At 31.7% G+C, this 18,993-nt stretch overlaps 4 protein-coding genes and 1 long non-coding RNA gene across 9 annotated transcripts; 2 read left to right on the top strand and 3 right to left on the bottom strand.

Annotated features, from left to right (window-relative positions):
• Positions 1–5,349: 5,349 nt before the first annotated feature.
• On the top strand, positions 5,350–10,416 carry LOC108744671 (transmembrane channel-like protein 7). 2 transcript variants are annotated; one of them, XM_018480554.2, is made up of 4 exons: positions 5,350–5,984; positions 6,049–6,290; positions 6,573–7,266; positions 7,529–10,416. In XM_018480554.2, the coding sequence occupies exons 1-4, from the start codon at positions 5,813–5,815 to the stop codon at positions 8,758–8,760; spliced, it is 2,340 nt and encodes a 779-aa protein (XP_018336056.1). In that variant the 5' UTR covers positions 5,350–5,812; the 3' UTR covers positions 8,761–10,416. The 2 variants fall into 2 exon arrangements, with proteins under 2 accessions (XP_018336056.1, XP_025830506.1); XM_025974721.1 differs by having other exon boundaries at positions 6,573–7,366; positions 7,635–10,416.
• On the top strand, positions 7,408–16,436 carry LOC108744673 (delta(3,5)-Delta(2,4)-dienoyl-CoA isomerase, mitochondrial). Of its 2 annotated transcripts, none has more exons than XM_018480558.2 (7): positions 7,408–7,519; positions 14,473–14,506; positions 14,733–14,821; positions 15,177–15,421; positions 15,480–15,643; positions 15,916–16,042; positions 16,225–16,436. In XM_018480558.2, exons 1-7 carry the CDS (start codon positions 7,423–7,425, stop codon positions 16,321–16,323), a joined length of 855 nt encoding a protein of 284 aa, XP_018336060.2. In that variant the 5' UTR covers positions 7,408–7,422; the 3' UTR covers positions 16,324–16,436. The 2 variants fall into 2 exon arrangements, with proteins under 2 accessions (XP_018336060.2, XP_018336059.1); XM_018480557.2 differs by lacking the exon at positions 7,408–7,519 and adding an exon at positions 13,916–14,291 and having other exon boundaries at positions 14,359–14,506.
• Positions 10,417–13,786, bottom strand: LOC108744672 (protein FAM98B). 2 transcript variants are annotated; one of them, XM_018480556.2, is made up of 7 exons: positions 13,631–13,786; positions 13,359–13,564; positions 13,131–13,285; positions 12,239–12,529; positions 11,976–12,176; positions 11,224–11,902; positions 10,417–11,160 (listed from the first exon to the last, which is right to left on the bottom strand). In XM_018480556.2, exons 1-7 carry the CDS (start codon positions 13,675–13,677, stop codon positions 10,976–10,978), a joined length of 1,764 nt encoding a protein of 587 aa, XP_018336058.1. In that variant the 5' UTR covers positions 13,678–13,786; the 3' UTR covers positions 10,417–10,975. The 2 variants fall into 2 exon arrangements, with proteins under 2 accessions (XP_018336058.1, XP_018336057.1); XM_018480555.2 differs by having other exon boundaries at positions 10,417–11,902.
• LOC108744675 (dynein regulatory complex protein 8-like) lies at positions 16,382–18,991 on the bottom strand. Of its 2 annotated transcripts, none has more exons than XM_025974724.1 (4): positions 18,830–18,991; positions 17,837–18,074; positions 17,567–17,777; positions 16,382–16,455 (listed from the first exon to the last, which is right to left on the bottom strand). In XM_025974724.1, exons 1-4 carry the CDS (start codon positions 18,858–18,860, stop codon positions 16,447–16,449), a joined length of 489 nt encoding a protein of 162 aa, XP_025830509.1. In that variant the 5' UTR covers positions 18,861–18,991; the 3' UTR covers positions 16,382–16,446. The 2 variants fall into 2 exon arrangements, with proteins under 2 accessions (XP_025830509.1, XP_025830508.1); XM_025974723.1 differs by lacking the exon at positions 16,382–16,455 and adding an exon at positions 16,481–16,667.
• On the bottom strand, positions 18,454–18,684 carry LOC112904530. Its single transcript, XR_003231169.1, has 2 exons — positions 18,574–18,684; positions 18,454–18,511 (listed from the first exon to the last, which is right to left on the bottom strand). It is a non-coding gene; the product is annotated as an uncharacterized LOC112904530 (long non-coding RNA).
• Positions 18,992–18,993: the final 2 nt, after the last annotated feature.

Genomic DNA, 18,993 nt, shown 5'->3' with positions numbered 1-18,993 from the left:
CCGGCCAGAAGAATATTTTGCATACAACTTTGGTTGACCCCAAAAAGATTCTTTTACCATCACTACACATTAAGTTGGGTTTAATGAAACAATTTGTAAAAGCTTTGCCTTAAGTTGGTGATTGTTTTAAATATTTATGTAGAAAATTTCTTCATTTATCAGAAGCTAAACTGAAAGAAGGGATTTTCGTTGGGCCTGATATTCGTAAATTGATGCTCGAAGCAACGATGAGTACAAAGGAAAAAGAGGCTTGGATATCATTTAGAGAAGTTGTGACGAAGTTTTTGGGCAATGTAAAATATCCTAACTATGAACTTATCATATCTAACATGGTAAACAATTTTAAAAATCCTGGTTGTCTGATGAGCCTCAAAGTCCACTTTTTGCGCAACCATCTTGACTTTTTTCCTAAAAACTTAGGTGATGTCAGTGAAGAGCAAGGGGAACGGTTTCATCAGGACATCAAAGGAATGAAGACACGATGCCAAGGAAGGTAATCCCTCCCAGACGTTTTCTCCAATCCTCGAAGCACTTCAAAAAATCATTTTTTTTTATCTTCTTCAGCTCTTCCTTTGATGTCGTTCTTATCTCCTTTATCTCCTCAATCGTAGCGTAGCGTCGTCCTTTCATGGGCCTCTACAGTTTCGGGAACAAGAAAAGCTCACAAGGGGGAATACGGTGGCTACAGCGTTATTGGTGTGTTGTGTTTGGCAAAAATTCGCGCACGCGTAACAATGTGTTAGCATGGGCGTTATTATGGTGCAAAAGCCAATTTTTCTTCTTCTACAAATCCGGGCGTTTCTGGCGGATTGCATCACGCAAATTGAATTTAACTTGGAGGTAATATTCCTTATTGACCGTTCTGCCTTGTGGCAGCAACTCATAATGCAGTACGCCCCTGAAATCGAAGAAAACTGTTTGCAAAACCTTCACATTCGGCCTTTTTTCGGCCTTGGCTCGTGCGGCAGCTTCCATTGGGATGATTAAGCTTTGATTTCCACGTCATAACCATAAACCCATGATTCATTACCAGTAATGATCCTCTGGAGCAAATTTGGGTCGTCGCGGACAGAGTCTAATAACTTCATGGCAATCTTAATGCGATGTTATTTTAGATGGAAATTAAGATATTTTGGAACGACGACCCGTCTCATGCCCAAATCATTGGTAAAAATCAGCAACTTTTCTAACGGTGATTCGACGATTGGCCAATACTATTTTCTTCACTTCATTAATGTTTTCGTCTGTCTGAGAACATTTTGTACCACCGATAAGCGTTGCTTCAGTTCAAAGTAGCTTCACCACATGCCACTCTCAAACATTCGGAATCCGTCCGCGCACTTAATTTTGGTTTTCACACAAAATTTGATACGGATTCTTTGATCTATTTTTTTTTGAAGTGAAAACTTCTTTAGCGACGTTGGGCACTTTTTGACAGGGGAAAATGTTATGGGTTCACGTCACTGACATGCTTCTAGCAGTATATTTTTCATTTCTTACCTTAGTTATCATAAGCCTATTGTATCTTTTTTAGATCACAATGAAATAATTAAAAGTACAAAAAGTCTAAGTATTGTTGAAATGAATGATGACAATGATGCAAACAATGTTAAAAATCAGGTACATTGAAATTTATGTAAATATTTGAATAATAAAAAACCATATAAACATGCATATAATTGTTGCTCGGAGTGTCAATAGATGTGAAAACCAGATTGATGTTGATAATTTTTATTCAAACATTGTGAAATTTCAAATTTTAATACTAAAAGTTCTAAGTTTTCACTTCTATCGGCAGTCCCTATAACTGCCAATTTTTTTTTTAGTCATTCAAAGAAATATGATGAGAGCAGCCAAACTCGATACAATGCATTATTGATTTTTTTTTCTTTTTTGGTGAGCACCCAGGCAAATTGTAACGTTGTTGCGCCCCTGTATGTATGTATATATATATATACATAATACATATCAAAATCTAAACTAAGCGCTGAGAATTAAATGAACTGAACACAGTTAAACAATAAGCTATCAAATGCAATTACTAATGTTACCAATTCAGAAAATAGTGACAAACTATAATTGTTAATCAGACAAATCATACACAGTATTTGTGAAATCGCAAACAACTTTGTAAAAAGGTACGACTCGGTAAAATAATTAGACTTCTTACCCTCTCCATGTTCAAGGGGAGGAAACACGAACGAGACTTCGCTTCTCCATATTTCAATTCCTTCTCATTTGTCACCTCCATGTTTATTCATTATGATTAATTCAAAACCTGTTGATACAATTTAATATTAGTAATTGTTTTATTTTATTCATGTAAGCTCATCTAAGATCACAAGATCCTTCAAGTTGAAAAGAACACCATTACACGCGACTTGCTTTTTCAGTCAATCTGTAAAAATAAAGAATAAAAGCGAATAAATTGTCCTATNAATTCCTTCCTTTAGCAAAACAACTCTGCAGTTAATTTAGTAAAAAAAATGTATAATGAAATCTTAAACTAACACTGAATCTTTTCCCTGTAAAAAAAAATACTATATATACTAGTTCTTCTCCCCTATCAGTCACTGTCAGCTCGAAACTGTTAGCACCATTGCTTCCAGCAGTAGAAATTCACCTTTATGAACAATATGTTTAATCACTTTCATTGTGTTAAAAATTGTTTGAAAAATTAAATTTAGAGGAATTGTTGTAAATAGGTATGCAACACATCGTACACTTCAGCATAACAAAGTGCTGATACTACTACTTTGGCCTGTGCTGACAGTACTATAATTTCTTTTATATATAATATTTTAGCACGTAAACTCATCTAAATTATCTATAGGGATGAAGAGTTAACATTAATAACATCATAGCAGACAATTTACTTTTTCAGTATCAGTCAATAAACTTCAATGCTCTCTTCCTCTCTCATTTATCGTCAATCTAAAAAAATTGAACAGAATAAATACGCGCATCGAGAATATTTCTCAAAAAATGTAATTTTTGAAATTAGATATCCCTTTAATAAACATAAAAATAAGTAATTCAAATTTTCTAAATTGACACTAAAATCAAAAAACATTATTTTTTAACAAAAAGGGGCATTGTAATTGAAGTTATTTTTATTTATAATAAATCTACTAACATATCTCATTAGAAAAGGGTGAATGTAAAAACAAGTATTCCCTCCAAGACAAAACTGCAATTTAAGAACAACTCCACAGAAATTCAGACTGCATGTTTGAACATGTAAAATACAGAAGTGGCGTAGCAATTCTATATTACAACTAGGTCTTATTCTACTCAATAATTGAGATATAAAAAAAAATTACATGCATATAAAAAAATAGTTTCAGTCATACAGTGTTCCATTTCTTCTGGACGCTACCTAACTTCGTTATTTTAAATGGAACACTACATATTTTTAAATTTTTAGTTTCTTCGTTTAATTTTAGGTCGACTTTCTTTACAGTTAACATTTTATATTAAAAAAAAAGTTATTCGTCTTGTAAGATTGTCAAAAGTAGGTTTCGATATTTCCGACTCTTTTCAACAGCCGCATCTTTTTATCGAGTATAATTGCCGAGATATTAAAATGTTTGAGGTACTACAAACGTCAAATTTTCTAGAAATTACTAAATAACTCAATAAATATACCGTGCAGGCAAAACTATGCTTAACGAACTGGACATGTCGGTCCAAGAGCCCTATTTTCATCATGAAATTGCTGCCCTCTTTAAATCCCAATTCAATTTTATGAACTCGATTCAAAGATTATAATTAGCTATGGTAGTAAAAACAGGAACCAAGACATTAATTTAGTACTGATATCATGCAGCTACCATTTTCTGCAAAAATTCAAAGTCTTAAATTGCATCCAAAGTATTGTAAAAAAATTAATTCATAATTGATAAATTGAAATTCTATTTTAGAATTAAGTTTACGTGCTCGAAACTTGATCTATATTACATATATTAAGCACATATATTATAAGTATGTAAGCATAATCCAAATAAACTAACAATAAGAAAAAAATTAATTACCGAGGAGGATGAGGAGCATGAGGAGACACCTACTATAAACAACTTACTATAATGACCATAGATAATATAATGGCTATGAAAATTCGTTTGGCGGCCATTTATTATCTATAACCATTTATTGACGACCATAGATAAGAGAATATCAAGAGATATATTATATCCATAGATAATAGATACACAAAGGGTATTATATCTCTAATCTATGTTGGCGGCTTGATTAGCGGCCAAACTGTAATTATAAACATATTTACTTATTTATAATAAATTCATAAATACGATATAAATTATAACAACCTGGTTATAACGATTATAATAAACTTAACGCAGGCGCGCCAAGAATTATTTCAACCCTTGTATATTCATTTTTAATTTTAAGTATTACTTGCTAAAAGGATGTGATTGATATCAGTAAAAAAAAAAATACATGCTATAATTAGAAACAACTGTTCATGAATTTGAGTAGGTATCCTAGACTAGGTAGGTATTCGATAAAGTTTATAATGAGATATTTATATATCTCATTATATACCGGGAGTGTGCAAATGGTCAAAATTTATAATTATTACAAAAATTTAAATAAACGTTTTAAAAAACGGCAACTTATTTTGACTGTAATTTTATGTTTTCTTTATACAGAACCAATCCTACCTATTAGATTTCTATTTACGCACTTATATGCATAAATAAATTACTCATAATTAAAATAGAAATTTCAAAAACATTTACAGTTTTAACGATTTTGATAGAAAATGATAATAAAAGATAGGTATCAAAGGCTATGTCCATCTTATATACTGTATACATATTAATTAATTATGATTAGAATATAATATTTACCTACATGAAGGCAAAAACATTAAAATGTTTACTGGGGAAATAAATTATAAAGAAAAAAGTGAGTTATCAACCAACATTCAAATTACAATTAGCAATATTTAATTAAGAGCTTTCGATAGTTGCATGACCTCCAGCAAAAGTTTTTACCCAAGAATTTTAAATTTCTTACCTGTTGAATAAAAGGGCTACATAACACGGCCATTGTTTGTGAAAAGATGGCTGGCAGGCTGACATAAAACGCATAAAACTGAAGCCATCATGACGAAGGGCGCCATATTGTTACCCTAAAAAATTATTAGTAATATAATTATTTATTAAAGTGAATTAATTGTTATAACTACAGATAGCCTCAAATTAATGAGAAAAAAATTGATTGAAAACATTCATATTTACTGTTAAAAAGATATATTGACATAATAATGTTTTATAATAACCCTGTATAATGGTCATTTTATCTAAAGGTCATTGACGTAAGTACGAATCAGAGTTTATCTGTGATCAGAGTAGTTCATTTGGTTAACTAATGGGCGATTTTATCAGACTTTATTGACGTCTTAACCATAGATTCTCTTGACGAATTTGACGATCACTATGAACTATTAATAGAAATTCTAAACTGTTTTAAAAATTAACAATTATAAGATATGCCCAAAGTTTATTAATAACAACAATACAGTAAAATAAGAGGTAGTTATGCGACATTTAACAGCTGGCGTACACGTTTTTGCTCAAAATGATATCTTTTACTATCTGATAACGTAAGCTATCAACAACAATGCAAGCGATTTTATCAAGCTTATCGAGTGGCAATGATTCATAAGGAAGTATAAACGAGAAAGTGGCAAACTTTTGTGTAGTTTAATGTACACATCAGTGCCAAAGGCAATGTACTCAAAGGTTTGTTAATATCCAGTATTACAAATTCATATTAGGGCATTAAAATGTCTGGAGGTGATAAAAACAAGAAGAAAGCACCCCACAGTCAAGGATGGGAAGAAGCTGGTGCAGAATTCTATCAAGAAAGTTATCCATCCAATGATGTTGACTTTGAAGTTCTGCAACGTGACCCAAAGCATTTGGCAACTCTTTTACCAAGTAAACAGTCACGTGCAGGTAATTAAAATTGACTTTATTATGTAACTGTGTTATTAGTTGAAATAATATTTACTGTTTACAGCTACCTTTAAAAGGATCAGAGGAACTGATAATACTAGAACATTTAGAAGACAAACTTCATCGAGATCCAGACAAGAATCCTTTACAAGAAGGACCTCAACTTTAGGTGATGTTCAAGTTTCAATGCTTCCAGATTTATCAGAAAATTTATCAAATGAACAAAGCACATGGGAAGAAATCATGAGAATTAAAGCATTACCTGTTCCTATGGCTGAAAAAAGGGAAATGAAATTGAAACTGCAGGTAAAAATATTTTACATGAATCAGATATTAGAAAAATTAGATGTTGTGTTTAACTTTGTATTTTGTGTACATTTTCCAAATATCTTAGTCAGATATCTTATATTTTGTAATTTTATCACAAAACTAAACACTCATAATTTAATTGACACCGTTTTATCTATTTTGTATGAATCAGACAAATAATATGCAAATACTTGTCCCACTACTTGAGAATGATGTTTAATAGTATGTTATTGAAGCACTAAAATTTAGTTTTTTATCTCTGCCTTATTTTTATTTCAGAGTGAACCAAATTTGCGACTTCAAGGTTATGAACAATTTAAGTGGAAAAGAAGAAAAATATTGGATAAGTTTAGAAGTAATGTAAAGGAAAAATATTCTAAATTAGAACTGTGGAAAGGTGAAATGAAGAAGATTGAAGGTAATTTTGGAACAGGCGTTGTAGCATATTTTTTATTCATCAAATGGCTTATGGTCTTGAATTTTTGCATATTTCTTCTGATATTCTTGTTCATCATCCTTCCAACAATTTTGTTTAATTATGAAGAAGAATTAACTTGTACCGGAGAACTAAATTCTACCCAGTGTTGTTCAGCACAGTATTACAATCAATCATTTAGCAGCGACAGTTTTTTTTTAAGTTTAGTGCAAGGTAGAGGATGGATGGAGAAAACTGTAATGTTCTACGGTTATTACTCAGATAGAACATTTGAGTATTTCATAAATTCAACACCAATGTATTATAATTTGCCTTTTTCATATGTTTGCATGTTACTCGTAATGTTTCTAATTTCGTTATTTGCTATTATAAAGGCGGCAGCTAAAGGTTTTAAAGAACGTTTAATAGAAGGCGAAGGTCAGTTTTATCAGTACTGCAATTTGGTATTTAACGGATGGGATTTTTGCATAGATAATGAAAAAACAGCTGCCATAAAGCATAAGGCAATTTATAATGAAATAAAAGGCCTCCTGGAAAATGAAAGAATACAGGAAGAAAAACAGAACAGGACCAGAGAAGAGAAGACTAAATTATATATATTACGATTTATAATTAATTTGATAGTACTTGTTGTACNGTATAACTAATTTTTAAATGTACTTAAATGTCCCTTAAGGTATTGGTAGAGCAAGTATGTGTACTACAAAAGCCTCTGAACATTTGAAGTTTGAGACATTAGCAGTAACAGTTCCTAAGCCTTTTGTATTCCATGTGGAATTGAATAGACCAGATAAAGAAAATGAAAGAATACAGGAAGAAAAACAGAACAGGACCAGAGAAGAGAAGACTAAATTATATATATTACGATTTATAATTAATTTGATAGTACTTGTTGTACTTGCAAGTTGCGGAATAGCAGTTTACTTCGTTTTCGAATTTTCGCAAAATATCCTAAAACAATTCGATAGTAGCGAGAATAATTCATACCTTTTGGGGAATTTAAAAGAGCTGTTTTACGAATATTTACCATCACTTTGCATAGTCTTGTTTAATTTGCTTGTTCCATTTTCGTTCAGATATCTAGTCACTTTAGAAAAGTACAGCCCGTTATTTGTAATAAGAATAACGTTAATTCGTACGATATTCTTGAGGTTGATGTCTTTAGGAATACTCTTGGCATCTTTATACCTTCGCGTCAATTGCGAATTAAAAGACGACGTATGTTATAGTAGCCAGTGTACACCTCAGTGCTGGGAAACTTATGCCGGACAACAATTTTTTAAACTTATAATCACAGATTTTGCTACGCACATCATCATAACATTTTTACTGAACTTTCCACGAAGTATCATAGCGCAAAGTTCCAATTCGAAAGTTGCCAAATTTATCGGTGAGCAACATTTCGAACTGCCGAAGCACGTCTTGGACGTTATTTACATTCAAACTCTGGTATGGCTGGGCAGTTTTTACGCTCCCATTTTGTCCGCCATGGCTACTATACTTCTTTTCTTCATGTTCTACATAAAAAAATTCGCTTGCTTGATCAACAGCGTCCCAGGGAACATCATTTACCATGCATCTCGTTCTAATTCCATGTTCATGATTATTTTGTTAGGTGGATACACTTTCGCTTTAATCCCCATCTTTTACGCAATTTCCGAAGTTCTTCCATCGAAATCTTGTGGGCCATTCAGAGGCTTGAATACTGTCTGGAGCAAAGTGATTAACACGTTCAACCTCACGCCCTCTTGGGTACAAAACATCGTCTATTTCATTAGCACGGCTGGTTTTGCAATACCAGCTTTCCTTTTCTTGATTCTTTTATTGTACTATTATTGGGCCATCAATTCTGCTAACAGACACATGGTGTCGGTTTTGAAGAACCAGTTGATGTTGGAAGGGCATGATAAACAATTTTTGTTAGACCGATTAAGTATGTTCATAAGGCAACAACAAGAATCCCAAAGGAAAATGAGACACACTGAGATTATGCGTGCAAGCGGAGGTGACAGAAACGTTGCTAGTAATTAATAAATCAAACAATAATATGTTACCGTTAATATGCTTACATGGCTAGTTTGTAAGCCACGTGTATGCTAACTGTCCAAATGTCTGCTTTGACAAAATGCGGTAAATTGTGCGTGATGTTGTTGGTATGTATTTCATAAAAGGACGGAGAAGTAATGTTAATATATTTCATCAAATCAGACTTTTGGATAGATTGCACACTATCCAGTTAGTTTATAAACTAGTCAAGTACGGGGTTTTGCATAAGTTAGTACAACTTTCAATTATTTATTTATATTATATTGTTCGTTCTGTAACAGGATATCCTACAATATTTAAATCAATTTCAAAGAGAATGCAATAATGTTTTATTACAACTAAGAAAAAGAAATTTCATTTAAATTTAATTTAGATGAAAAGCGGTAACAAAATTTCTTTTTATGATTAATTTGTCTTTATGTATCATATTAAGGCATCAATCAAGAAGACTAGAGATAGGAGTAAGGACTACATAAGGACGCGTTATGATCGGCGCACAATAAGTAGTGCTCAATAGTTTGCAGCGCAGTAAGGCAATTTCAGGCGCAGATAAGATTTTGTTTGTTTTATGTTTGATAACTGACTTAACGGTTGTGGAGTTTTGGGGTTTTAGTGTTTGTTTACTTTTTAGATCCATTCGCTTTGGGTTGAAGTTTTGCTCCTATCTCTTAGTCTTTTTGGCATCAAATGTGTCCACATCGTATTATTATCTCTAGTTCAAATTGATGATTGTGTGCACTGTTCAAAAAATACGTTTCAAGTAAAAGAATATTAAATGCTTCTGCAAAAAGAAAATACAACTGCCATTACCAAAGATTACAAGACTTATTAGATGACATTAAGACATTTATGATATTTATTTTTGCACATCGCATTTTTATTTTTCACTCTTTAATTACCTGTTAATTTTATTGCAGTGCTTTTATCTTTACAATACTTGCTTCAATAATTCATGAAAATATAATCCTGCTTTCAAAGTATAATGGATGTGTATGATAATTTAATCATTAAGGGTATTCCCTTTGTTTATTGAAAATAATTATATTATCAAAGTCACTAAATGACATTAAAATTGGCAGACTAATAAGCATTCAGACCCTAAAATTATCGAAATATTATTGTTATATGATTAAATATAAACTGCTATTTTATTTATCGTATATATATTTGTATAGAATATGTTTTATGTTAAACCTGAAATATGCCAAATTTTTTATACCAAAAAAGATTTACTGACTGCTCAACGTAACTGCTCTAAATAATACATAGTGCATTCAGTTTATATACCAATTATTTTTTAATTTATCACCTATTCTATAAATGGGTGAGATATTTATACGAGTGGTATAAATTTTAATTATATATACCGATATTATTATAGTTATTGTAAATGAATAAAGTAGCGTAAATATCAGTAGTGATAACTACTGGTATTTCAAAAAAAAAAAAATATTTAAAAAAGCCAATTTAAAATTTGATCTCAAATTCTTGCCATTGTAATGATAAAGTGTATCATTATATTAGATTTAGAAGGGGCAATTATATATATTGCTGTATACAAGCCATAAAATAATATATTTTTTTGTGTAATTTTTATTTGAATAAATTTTATTTTAAATGTTAATTTAAAATAAAGAAATAACTGAACATGTTTTATTTAAAGATTACTGATCATTATTATAATGAATTGTATTTATTTAATGTAATTACCCCTTCTAAGTTACACAAATGTAGTTATTGTACAATAATAGTACTTGTGTTATCATTTAATGTAATAAGTATGTGATACATTTCTAAGTCACTTATTTGATAACTGTTTTAAACAAATATATTGAATTACCATTAAGACTCGTTTCATTTTTATGTAATATTATTTCGTTTTTAATTGTTTTCAACCAACTTCTCAATTTGCTACTTTACGTATATTTTTATAACAGACATCAGTTAATAAAACTGAGTGAAGTTTCAAGTACTTTATTTTTCAATTAGTAAATATATGCATTTGCTAAAAAAATTAATATACATCTTGAAAATAAATAATGAGATTTGTAATCAAAAATTACTTTCAATTGACTATCGCGAGTTCGTTTGAATATTTTTAGTATTATGCAAACCAATATTGCGCTACTAAACTCGAAATTAGAAGTACAATACCAAATAAGAAAGATCACAAGCGCATTAATAAATAAAAATTAGTGACTTATCTGTAACCTCCTCTGTTGTAATTGGATCGACCTCGCCCGCCCGTGTTCTCGTTTCGAGGCCGGTATTGCTGATTCTGTCTACTTTCTTGAACATACTGGTCCGCGTAAGTTGATTTGTTTTGTTGAAATTGCTCATAAGTTTTCTGCCTTTTTGGCTCATTGTAATTGGCACTCGTTCTACCTGAGGATGAGTAGTAGTTATTATCCTGAGAATAAGAGGTTCCAGCGTTTTGGGAATACGTACTTTCCATTTCATAGCTTCCAGCACTATCAAAGGGAGCGCTGCTTCGTCCATAATCGGAGCCTCCTCGATTGTAGTCGTTTTCTCCCCGTCGGTAGTAACCGCTTCCTCCTTGGTTATAATCATTCCTTCCTCGATTATAGTTGCTTTCTCCTTGATTGTAATCATTACCTCCTCTACTATAATCATTGCCTCCTCTATTGTAATCATTTCCTTCTCGATTGTAGTTATTCCCACCTCTGTTGTCGTCGTGCCCACCTCGATTATAGTTGCTCCCTCCTTGATTGAAATAATTACCTCCTCTATTGTAATCATTTCCGCCCCGATTATAGTCACTCCCTCCTTTGCCAACATCGCTTCCTCCTCGAGAGTAACTGCTCCCTCCCCCGCGACTGTAGTCGCTTTTTCCTTGTTGGTAGTTCACGTTACCCCCATAACTACCAGCATTGTCATATCCTCCCCCACTTCGATTTAAACTACCTGAGCTGCCACCAAAGCTGTTTTTATTAAATGAACCGCTGCTCTGTTGTTGTCCTCCGCCCCGTCGACCTTGTTGCCTACCACCACCACCCCCTCTACCTCCACGACCGCCTGGAGGTGGTCCTGCGGTTCGTTGTTGCCATGAAGGCATTTCAGGTGGAGGAGGAGCTTGTTCTGATGTTCTGCCCCCTCTGTCAGGAACCTAAAAGAATGAAATAAGTTATTAGTAATTTATTAACCCAATTTCATTTTTTTTTTAATAAGTAAATTCTTACCTTTCCAATAATAACTTTACTGATTGCTGACTGAGTGTTTTTTCTAACTGTTGAATTGCTGGTTTTTTCAATAACAGCCAAATCATCCCTCGCAGCTAAAAGATCGGATATATCTACATCTGGTTCAGACTTAAGTATTTTTCTCTTTTTTTCATAAACGTCTTCAAATAGTTCTTCTTTACCTTTAGTCTTATCTGACCACTGAAATATTTAAGAAACGAATACTCAAAGGTGAAAATCACGTTTTACTCTAAATTTCTTACTTGAAAAGATTGAACAGTGCAATCTAAACGTTTTAATAAAGTTTCCCTTCGAATTGTATAATCCTCTTGCAATTCCTTATGAACGTCGTTGAGTTTATCCCATTGTGCTTCCGAAAGCATGCCATTAAATAAAGAATTACCAATGAGATCTGGATTAGCTTTTGAAATGGTATTTTGAATTGACTGGGTCAATTTTTGAATTAATGTTTGAACAGTAATATTTGGTGGGGGCCTTGAAAATCCTAATGTTTGTAATATCTTCCTTAAATCGGCCGCTTGTGGTGTTTCATTCTGAGAAAAATTAGGTGATTAACAGCAATTTTATTTTAGAATAACATACTTTTTATTTATATTATCATATTAAATTTGAAAATTTATATTTTCACTTTTTACCTATCAAACATTTTTACTTATTGTTTTCTTTGTAAATGTTGAAAATATATAGATATTTAACCAAGATAACCTTGCACACAATTACTAATAAGTATTGAAGTTTTATATGTCATCAATTTGTAAAGCTACTTGACATTCGGCAATGATATCACATACCATTACCTTCAGAAGATCCGTGTAGAAGCAGAACTTGCTATCTACAGATATGGTTTAATAAATTAAATAAATAATAATATTAATTCCTAGAAGTAAATTTAAGGTCCTTCCCTCAAAGCAACATTCTGTAAGACTTAGGAGTATACTTTAACAATATTCAAGTTACCTAGATAACTATTCTTCTAATATAAGCAATAACACATTCTTCTGAAATATTGTTGTAGAATGTGCAATATAAAAACCAATACACTCAAAAACTGACATGAACTTTGCAGATTATAAATAGCATAAGAATTGAATACAGTACTTCTGCAAAGATACCTACTATTTTTAATTGACTTACTAGTTTAAGTTCCAATTTTTTTGCAGGCTTATTTTCTTCAAGAATTCTAGCAGCCATGACTTCTGTTATTAAGTAATCTAACAACAGCAGCCTATCATCCACAGTAGCAAATCTATCACTTGCATGGCCATGAATAAGTGAACTATAGGGGCAACCTGTCAAAGTAATTTTGTCAAAGTAATTTCTTACAGTTTTGATATGTTTGATAACATCGTAATATTTCTATACCTGATTCCTTCAAAAGTGAGCTAACTTCTAGTATAAAAGAAATGGAGTCTTCAGTGGTAGCCATTGGATTCACACATTCATCTAAGTCAGCCAGTAATCGCAATTCACTACAGAGATAGCTTACCAGGCAACTAAATTCTATACTTTTTGGGCCTTCTTCAATTGCCTTATAAAATTCAATTTTATCCAAGAGTGGACCAGTATATCTACTCAATGAAAAAACAATCACAATGCTACTTATGCGTAGGTTAGAAACATTTCATTTCACTCACCCTATTTCTTTAATAAGGTCAAAAATTGCATCTTTTTTATTAGTCATTTTTCTTATTATATGATTTACACAGACAGATAAACAGATTTTTTTCAACTAAAAATTGTTGAGCTTAACCGGTGTCGCTATTTCAATTTTCTAGAAATGACATCATAGATAAATGACATCAAATGACATAGACCATAGATAATAGATACACAAAGGGTAATACATAGAGAAGTCACCATAGGATATCTCAACATATTTCATAGATATCATAGTCACACCCGAATAAAGCCGAACGTCAATTAAAAAAATATAACCTAAATAAGAATAGTAAAAATATGAAAATTAAAGATGCATAAGCTCAAATATTTTACTTCTTAAAACTATATAAATCAATTATATACCACATAATTGTGATCATTGTGGTTTGGTAAATATAAATGAAGAATGAATGAAGGCCTATAACGTCTGCAAGGTGCTGTAAGTTTTTAAAATAATAAATATCGACAAGTCCAAAGTACACCTAGTACACTTATGGTGTCCATACAAAGTGATACTTGACTACAGTAGGTATTGAAGATATTTTTCACCAAAGTGTCTACTGTTAATAGTATTTCATAAAATGCTATTGAAATTTGGAAGAAAAGAGTTAACTGCATCAATTAATCTCATCAAAGGTGATAAAATAAATTACTGTTTATTTTTGTATAACTAATTTTTAAATGTACTTAAATGTCCCTTAAGGTATTGGTAGAGCAAGTATGTGTACTACAAAAGCCTCTGAACATTTGAAGTTTGAGACATTAGCAGTAACAGTTCCTAAGCCTTTTGTATTCCATGTGGAATTGAATAGACCAGATAAATTAAATGCCCTAAGCCATTTAATGTGGATGTAAGTTAACAAATTTACTAATATCGAAATGTTGACATATGTAGCAATTATTAAAAATAATAGTATTTATTTGCTCTTTTATGTTTTTTTTATATTTAATAAGTATTGTGATACAGGATGTATCATTTATTAAGTTCAATAATTCTTTTAGTATATGCCCCTATGTCATCTTAATATTTATTTAATGTATGTGTTTGGATAATACATTAATGCTGATTTATTTTAGTGAAATTAAAAAGTGTTTTGAGGCACTCAGTTCCGAGGCTGACTGCCGTGTTGTTGTAGTATCAGCAGCAGGAAGAATTTTTACAGCAGGTAATATATCATTAATAATTACCAACACCAGGCAACCAGATACATCATAATTTTGGGTGGTTTAGGGGGTTATATTTGATTTTTAGAATTTAATAATTATGTATGTATTACTGACAATGAACCGTCATTATTTGGTACATTTTGTTCATTACTATATTTACTTTTAAATATTTAAATCTTTTTCCTGGCGAAGCTACCACATCGCGAAGCAGTAGAAATGTGGTTTGAGTAATTATTATATTATTTGAAATAATAACGGTTGGTATTTTATTTAAATCATTATAATAAGGAGCTTCAAAAATGAATTGTCTAATAATTAGTGGTTGTTGAATTTTAATATTTTATTTTTAATAAGGTTTAGATATAAAAAGTGCGACAAACACGATGCAGTCATTTGCAGAAGCAAATGATATTGCCAGAAAAGCAAAGATTTTAGAAGAATTAATTAGATTATACCAACAGAGCATGTCATCCTTAGAAATATGCAAGAAACCTGTATTAACGGGTATTCACTCTGCTTGTATTGGTGCAGGTGTAGACTTAATTACCTCAGCTGATATAAGGTATTGTACAAACGATGCTTGGTTTCAAGTGAAAGAGGTAAGTTGGTAAAAGTATTCATCTTTTTTTGTATTCTGATGACTCATGTGGTTTCTAGGTTGATATAGGAATGGCAGCAGATGTGGGAACTCTACAAAGATTACCTAGAGTAATAGGATCAGAAAGTTTAGCAAGAGAATTGTGTTTTACTGCTCGAAAATTCTCTGCTGACGAAGCTTTTCGATGTGGATTAGTTTCAAAAGTTTTTGATGATAAAGAAAGGTAATTTTAATAATTAAACAAGCAATATATAATTTTCGATGTGTAACATCTTACCGTTCGTTATGTACATATGTGGGAGTAATTTTGTGAATGTGGCGGAAACCGTAAGCGAAAGTTAAAAAGGACGAAGCACACGCTATTCAATCAATGCTGTCTATAATTGGCGTTTACTGAGAGAGGATGGGGTGAAATTATTTTTTCTGCTACCGGTGTTAGATGTTACACATTTGTAAGACTCGAATTTTTTTATTTGCCTGGACTAATATGTGCAGTATGTTAACGGGACTGTTGAAAACGGCCGAAGAAATTGCATCAAAAAGCCCGGTTGCTGTTCAGGGAACGAAGTCGAACATTATTTATTCGCGAGACCATACAGTGCAGGAAGGCCTTGAAAGAATGGTAAGTGTTTACTTTTTGTGTTTAGCTAACAAGCTATAAAAAAAATGAGTATGTTAGTTACAAATATGTAATATTAAAAATTCAATGTGCTGCCTTTTCCATTCTTGCTGCCCGTTTTCATTGTTTTTGGGACATTTAGAAAATGTAATACCAGTTCAATTATAAAATTTATATTTTTTCAGATTATCTGGAACCAATTTATGATGCAAAGTGAAGATTTCGTGACTGCGCTAGTTGGTCAAGCCACAAAGGACGACAACATAATGTTCTCTAAGCTTTGAAACTTTAAATATTTATGACGCTGGCTGACTGGCAAGGGAATAGGTATTTTTAATTTATGTTTTTATTTGTATTTTTTGTGTATTACAAATATATAAGTAAACATTTCTGCGTTGCTACCTGTTTTAGTCAACCTAAAAACAAAATAACTTATTACCATAATTATTAAGGATTTAATAAAAAATATTTAAAATGATAAAGTGCATTGTTTGACCATTTATACATCGGCAGTGTTTGCCATTGCAGCAAGAACTTGGGAAAAGGTTTGTGGGGGTGGTGTTTTTTCTCTTTCGTCTTCCACTCTGTCAGCTAATCGGTAAATATAAGCTTCGCCTTCAGGATCATGCTACCAATACAAAATTGAATTATATACAGGGCAATTATTTTTTGGTGAGATTTGCGAATTTCTAACGAAGGGGGGGGGAGTAAATTGAAATAAAAATATTGCTCGATATTTGGCTTGAAATACCAGTCTTCGTCCCTATCATAAAATGAACATAGAAAAGCGCTTGTAAAATTATTGAGTAATATAAGGCATTTTCTAAGCTTCGGGAATTGATAATTGTGTAAAAAAGTACGTAGAATTTTATGTTACTAACAGTTTTCGAGTGCAGTGTGAAATAGGTACTTTCCGGCATTATTTGTGCTAAAATATATAAATAATTTAAATATAAAAAGGCGCTCGTGAAATTATTCGGAGATGGAAGATAATTACTAAAAATTGAGAAATGATAATTATCTGAAGAACTATTTATAATTTCCTAGTGCCAACGGTGTTCCGGTATTATTTTTGCTGAAATAAATATGGGTCAGAATTTGTTGCGACAATTTAGGAAAAGATATAATTAATTAAAGGGTTTATAGACTATGTGAAGCGAGAAAGTACGCTGGCATGTCACAAAGAAGCAATAACGATGCAAAATTATGAGATATAAAAATGTTCATGAATAGATAGGGAGATGACATGCTGTAGAGGATAACACAAGAGATTTATTTAATTAATTAAGGCGAAATCTGTGAGATAAAGCAAATCTAACTATACGCTCAGAATGAGAGAGTGAAAAGCAGATTAAAAACACAGAGGAGTGAGTTTTAGATCTAGTATAAAGGATTAAAATACTATTATTATATACAGGGTGATTGGTATTACAATTCTACTGTAATGTTCTGTCCCATACTTATAGCAATTACTTTGGTGTGCAATCAACAGAACATTATACATTTTGTTTGCATGCTTTAACATACCATCAACTGATTAATGTAATATTCGTAAGGAACTTTCTGTGTGTAAGGATCGACTGCAATTTCCATCATTTCCGCTATTTCATCCTCATTAAAAGGTTCACCATCTTGACTCATTATCGTCATAAAAAAATCTTTTGCGAGATAGCCGTGTCCTTCAGGATCAAGAACATGAAAAGCGTCTAATAGTTTGTCAGGAGTGGCGGGTTCATACCTACAATTTTTTTTTCAACAATACGTTTTAATTAATATATGTATGATGCGTATTATAACTTATGTTCTGTGATTAATTGGGCGGCATAAGGCAGAAAAGTTTGCATATGAACGATATCCGGATTTTTCGGATCTTCGATTGCAACCATAACTTCCTGAATTTCAGCTTCAGTGGGGCAGCAGCCCAAGCCACGTAAAACTGTTGCAATGTCTCGAATATCTACCTTTTTAGTTCCCGTATGATCAAACAATTCAAAAACATCTGCTATTCTCCTTTCCAGATCATTATTTATGTCAACTGGAATTGTTTTTTTAATTAAAGTATTTGTTTGTCAAGAGCACTATTAAAACAAAATTTATAATATATATTACATAAGCACCAAAGTGGAACAATTCTCGGTATTCATTAATTTTCCGACAAGGGAGAATATAACCAATTTTGTAACTTTTACGTGTTTGTTTCTTTTTTATTATAGAGTCATAAGATTTGAACGATTGTCCTCGACTCATGAGAATATTATAATTGTTAATATTTAGCTTTTCAGAATCTTAAATGACCTTACACTAGTTTCACCGAAATTGGCGCCTTATATTGGTTTTTTCAATAACAGCCAAATCATCCCTCGCAGCTAAAAGATCGGATATATCTACATCTGGTTCAGACTTAAGTATTTTTCTCTTTTTTTCATAAACGTCTTCAAATAGTTCTTCTTTACCTTTAGTCTTATCTGACCACTGAAATATTTAAGAAACGAATACTCAAAGGTGAAAATCACGTTTTACTCTAAATTTCTTACTTGAAAAGATTGAACAGTGCAATCTAAACGTTTTAATAAAGTTTCCCTTCGAATTGTATAATCCTCTTGCAATTCCTTATGAACGTCGTTGAGTTTATCCCATTGTGCTTCCGAAAGNTAATTAATTATTATAATAATAAGCAATATTTATAGGGATATATACGAAAAAAGTACATTAAAGTAGAAAATCAAAAATATCCAAATTATTTTTAAACTAGGCAAATAATTTGGATAAATGTACAAAAAACACTCATACCAACAATTTCGGCTTCCTCCTCTTCAGCCATTATAGGAATTTACACAATAATTTTTATTTTATAAGCAATTATTTTATTAATTAAACATTTGCCGGTATCATAGCAACCAATGCGCATGAAACGCTGGTTGCGTCACCACGGTCACCACAATCATGCGCAGCAA

The sequence above is a fragment of the Agrilus planipennis genome, unplaced genomic scaffold, assembly GCF_000699045.2.
Source record: "Agrilus planipennis isolate EAB-ADULT unplaced genomic scaffold, Apla_2.0 scaffold16, whole genome shotgun sequence".
NCBI lineage: Eukaryota > Metazoa > Arthropoda > Insecta > Coleoptera > Buprestidae > Agrilus > Agrilus planipennis.
Note: the sequence above shows the minus strand (reverse complement) of the source record. Positions and strands in the feature narration are given on the sequence as shown.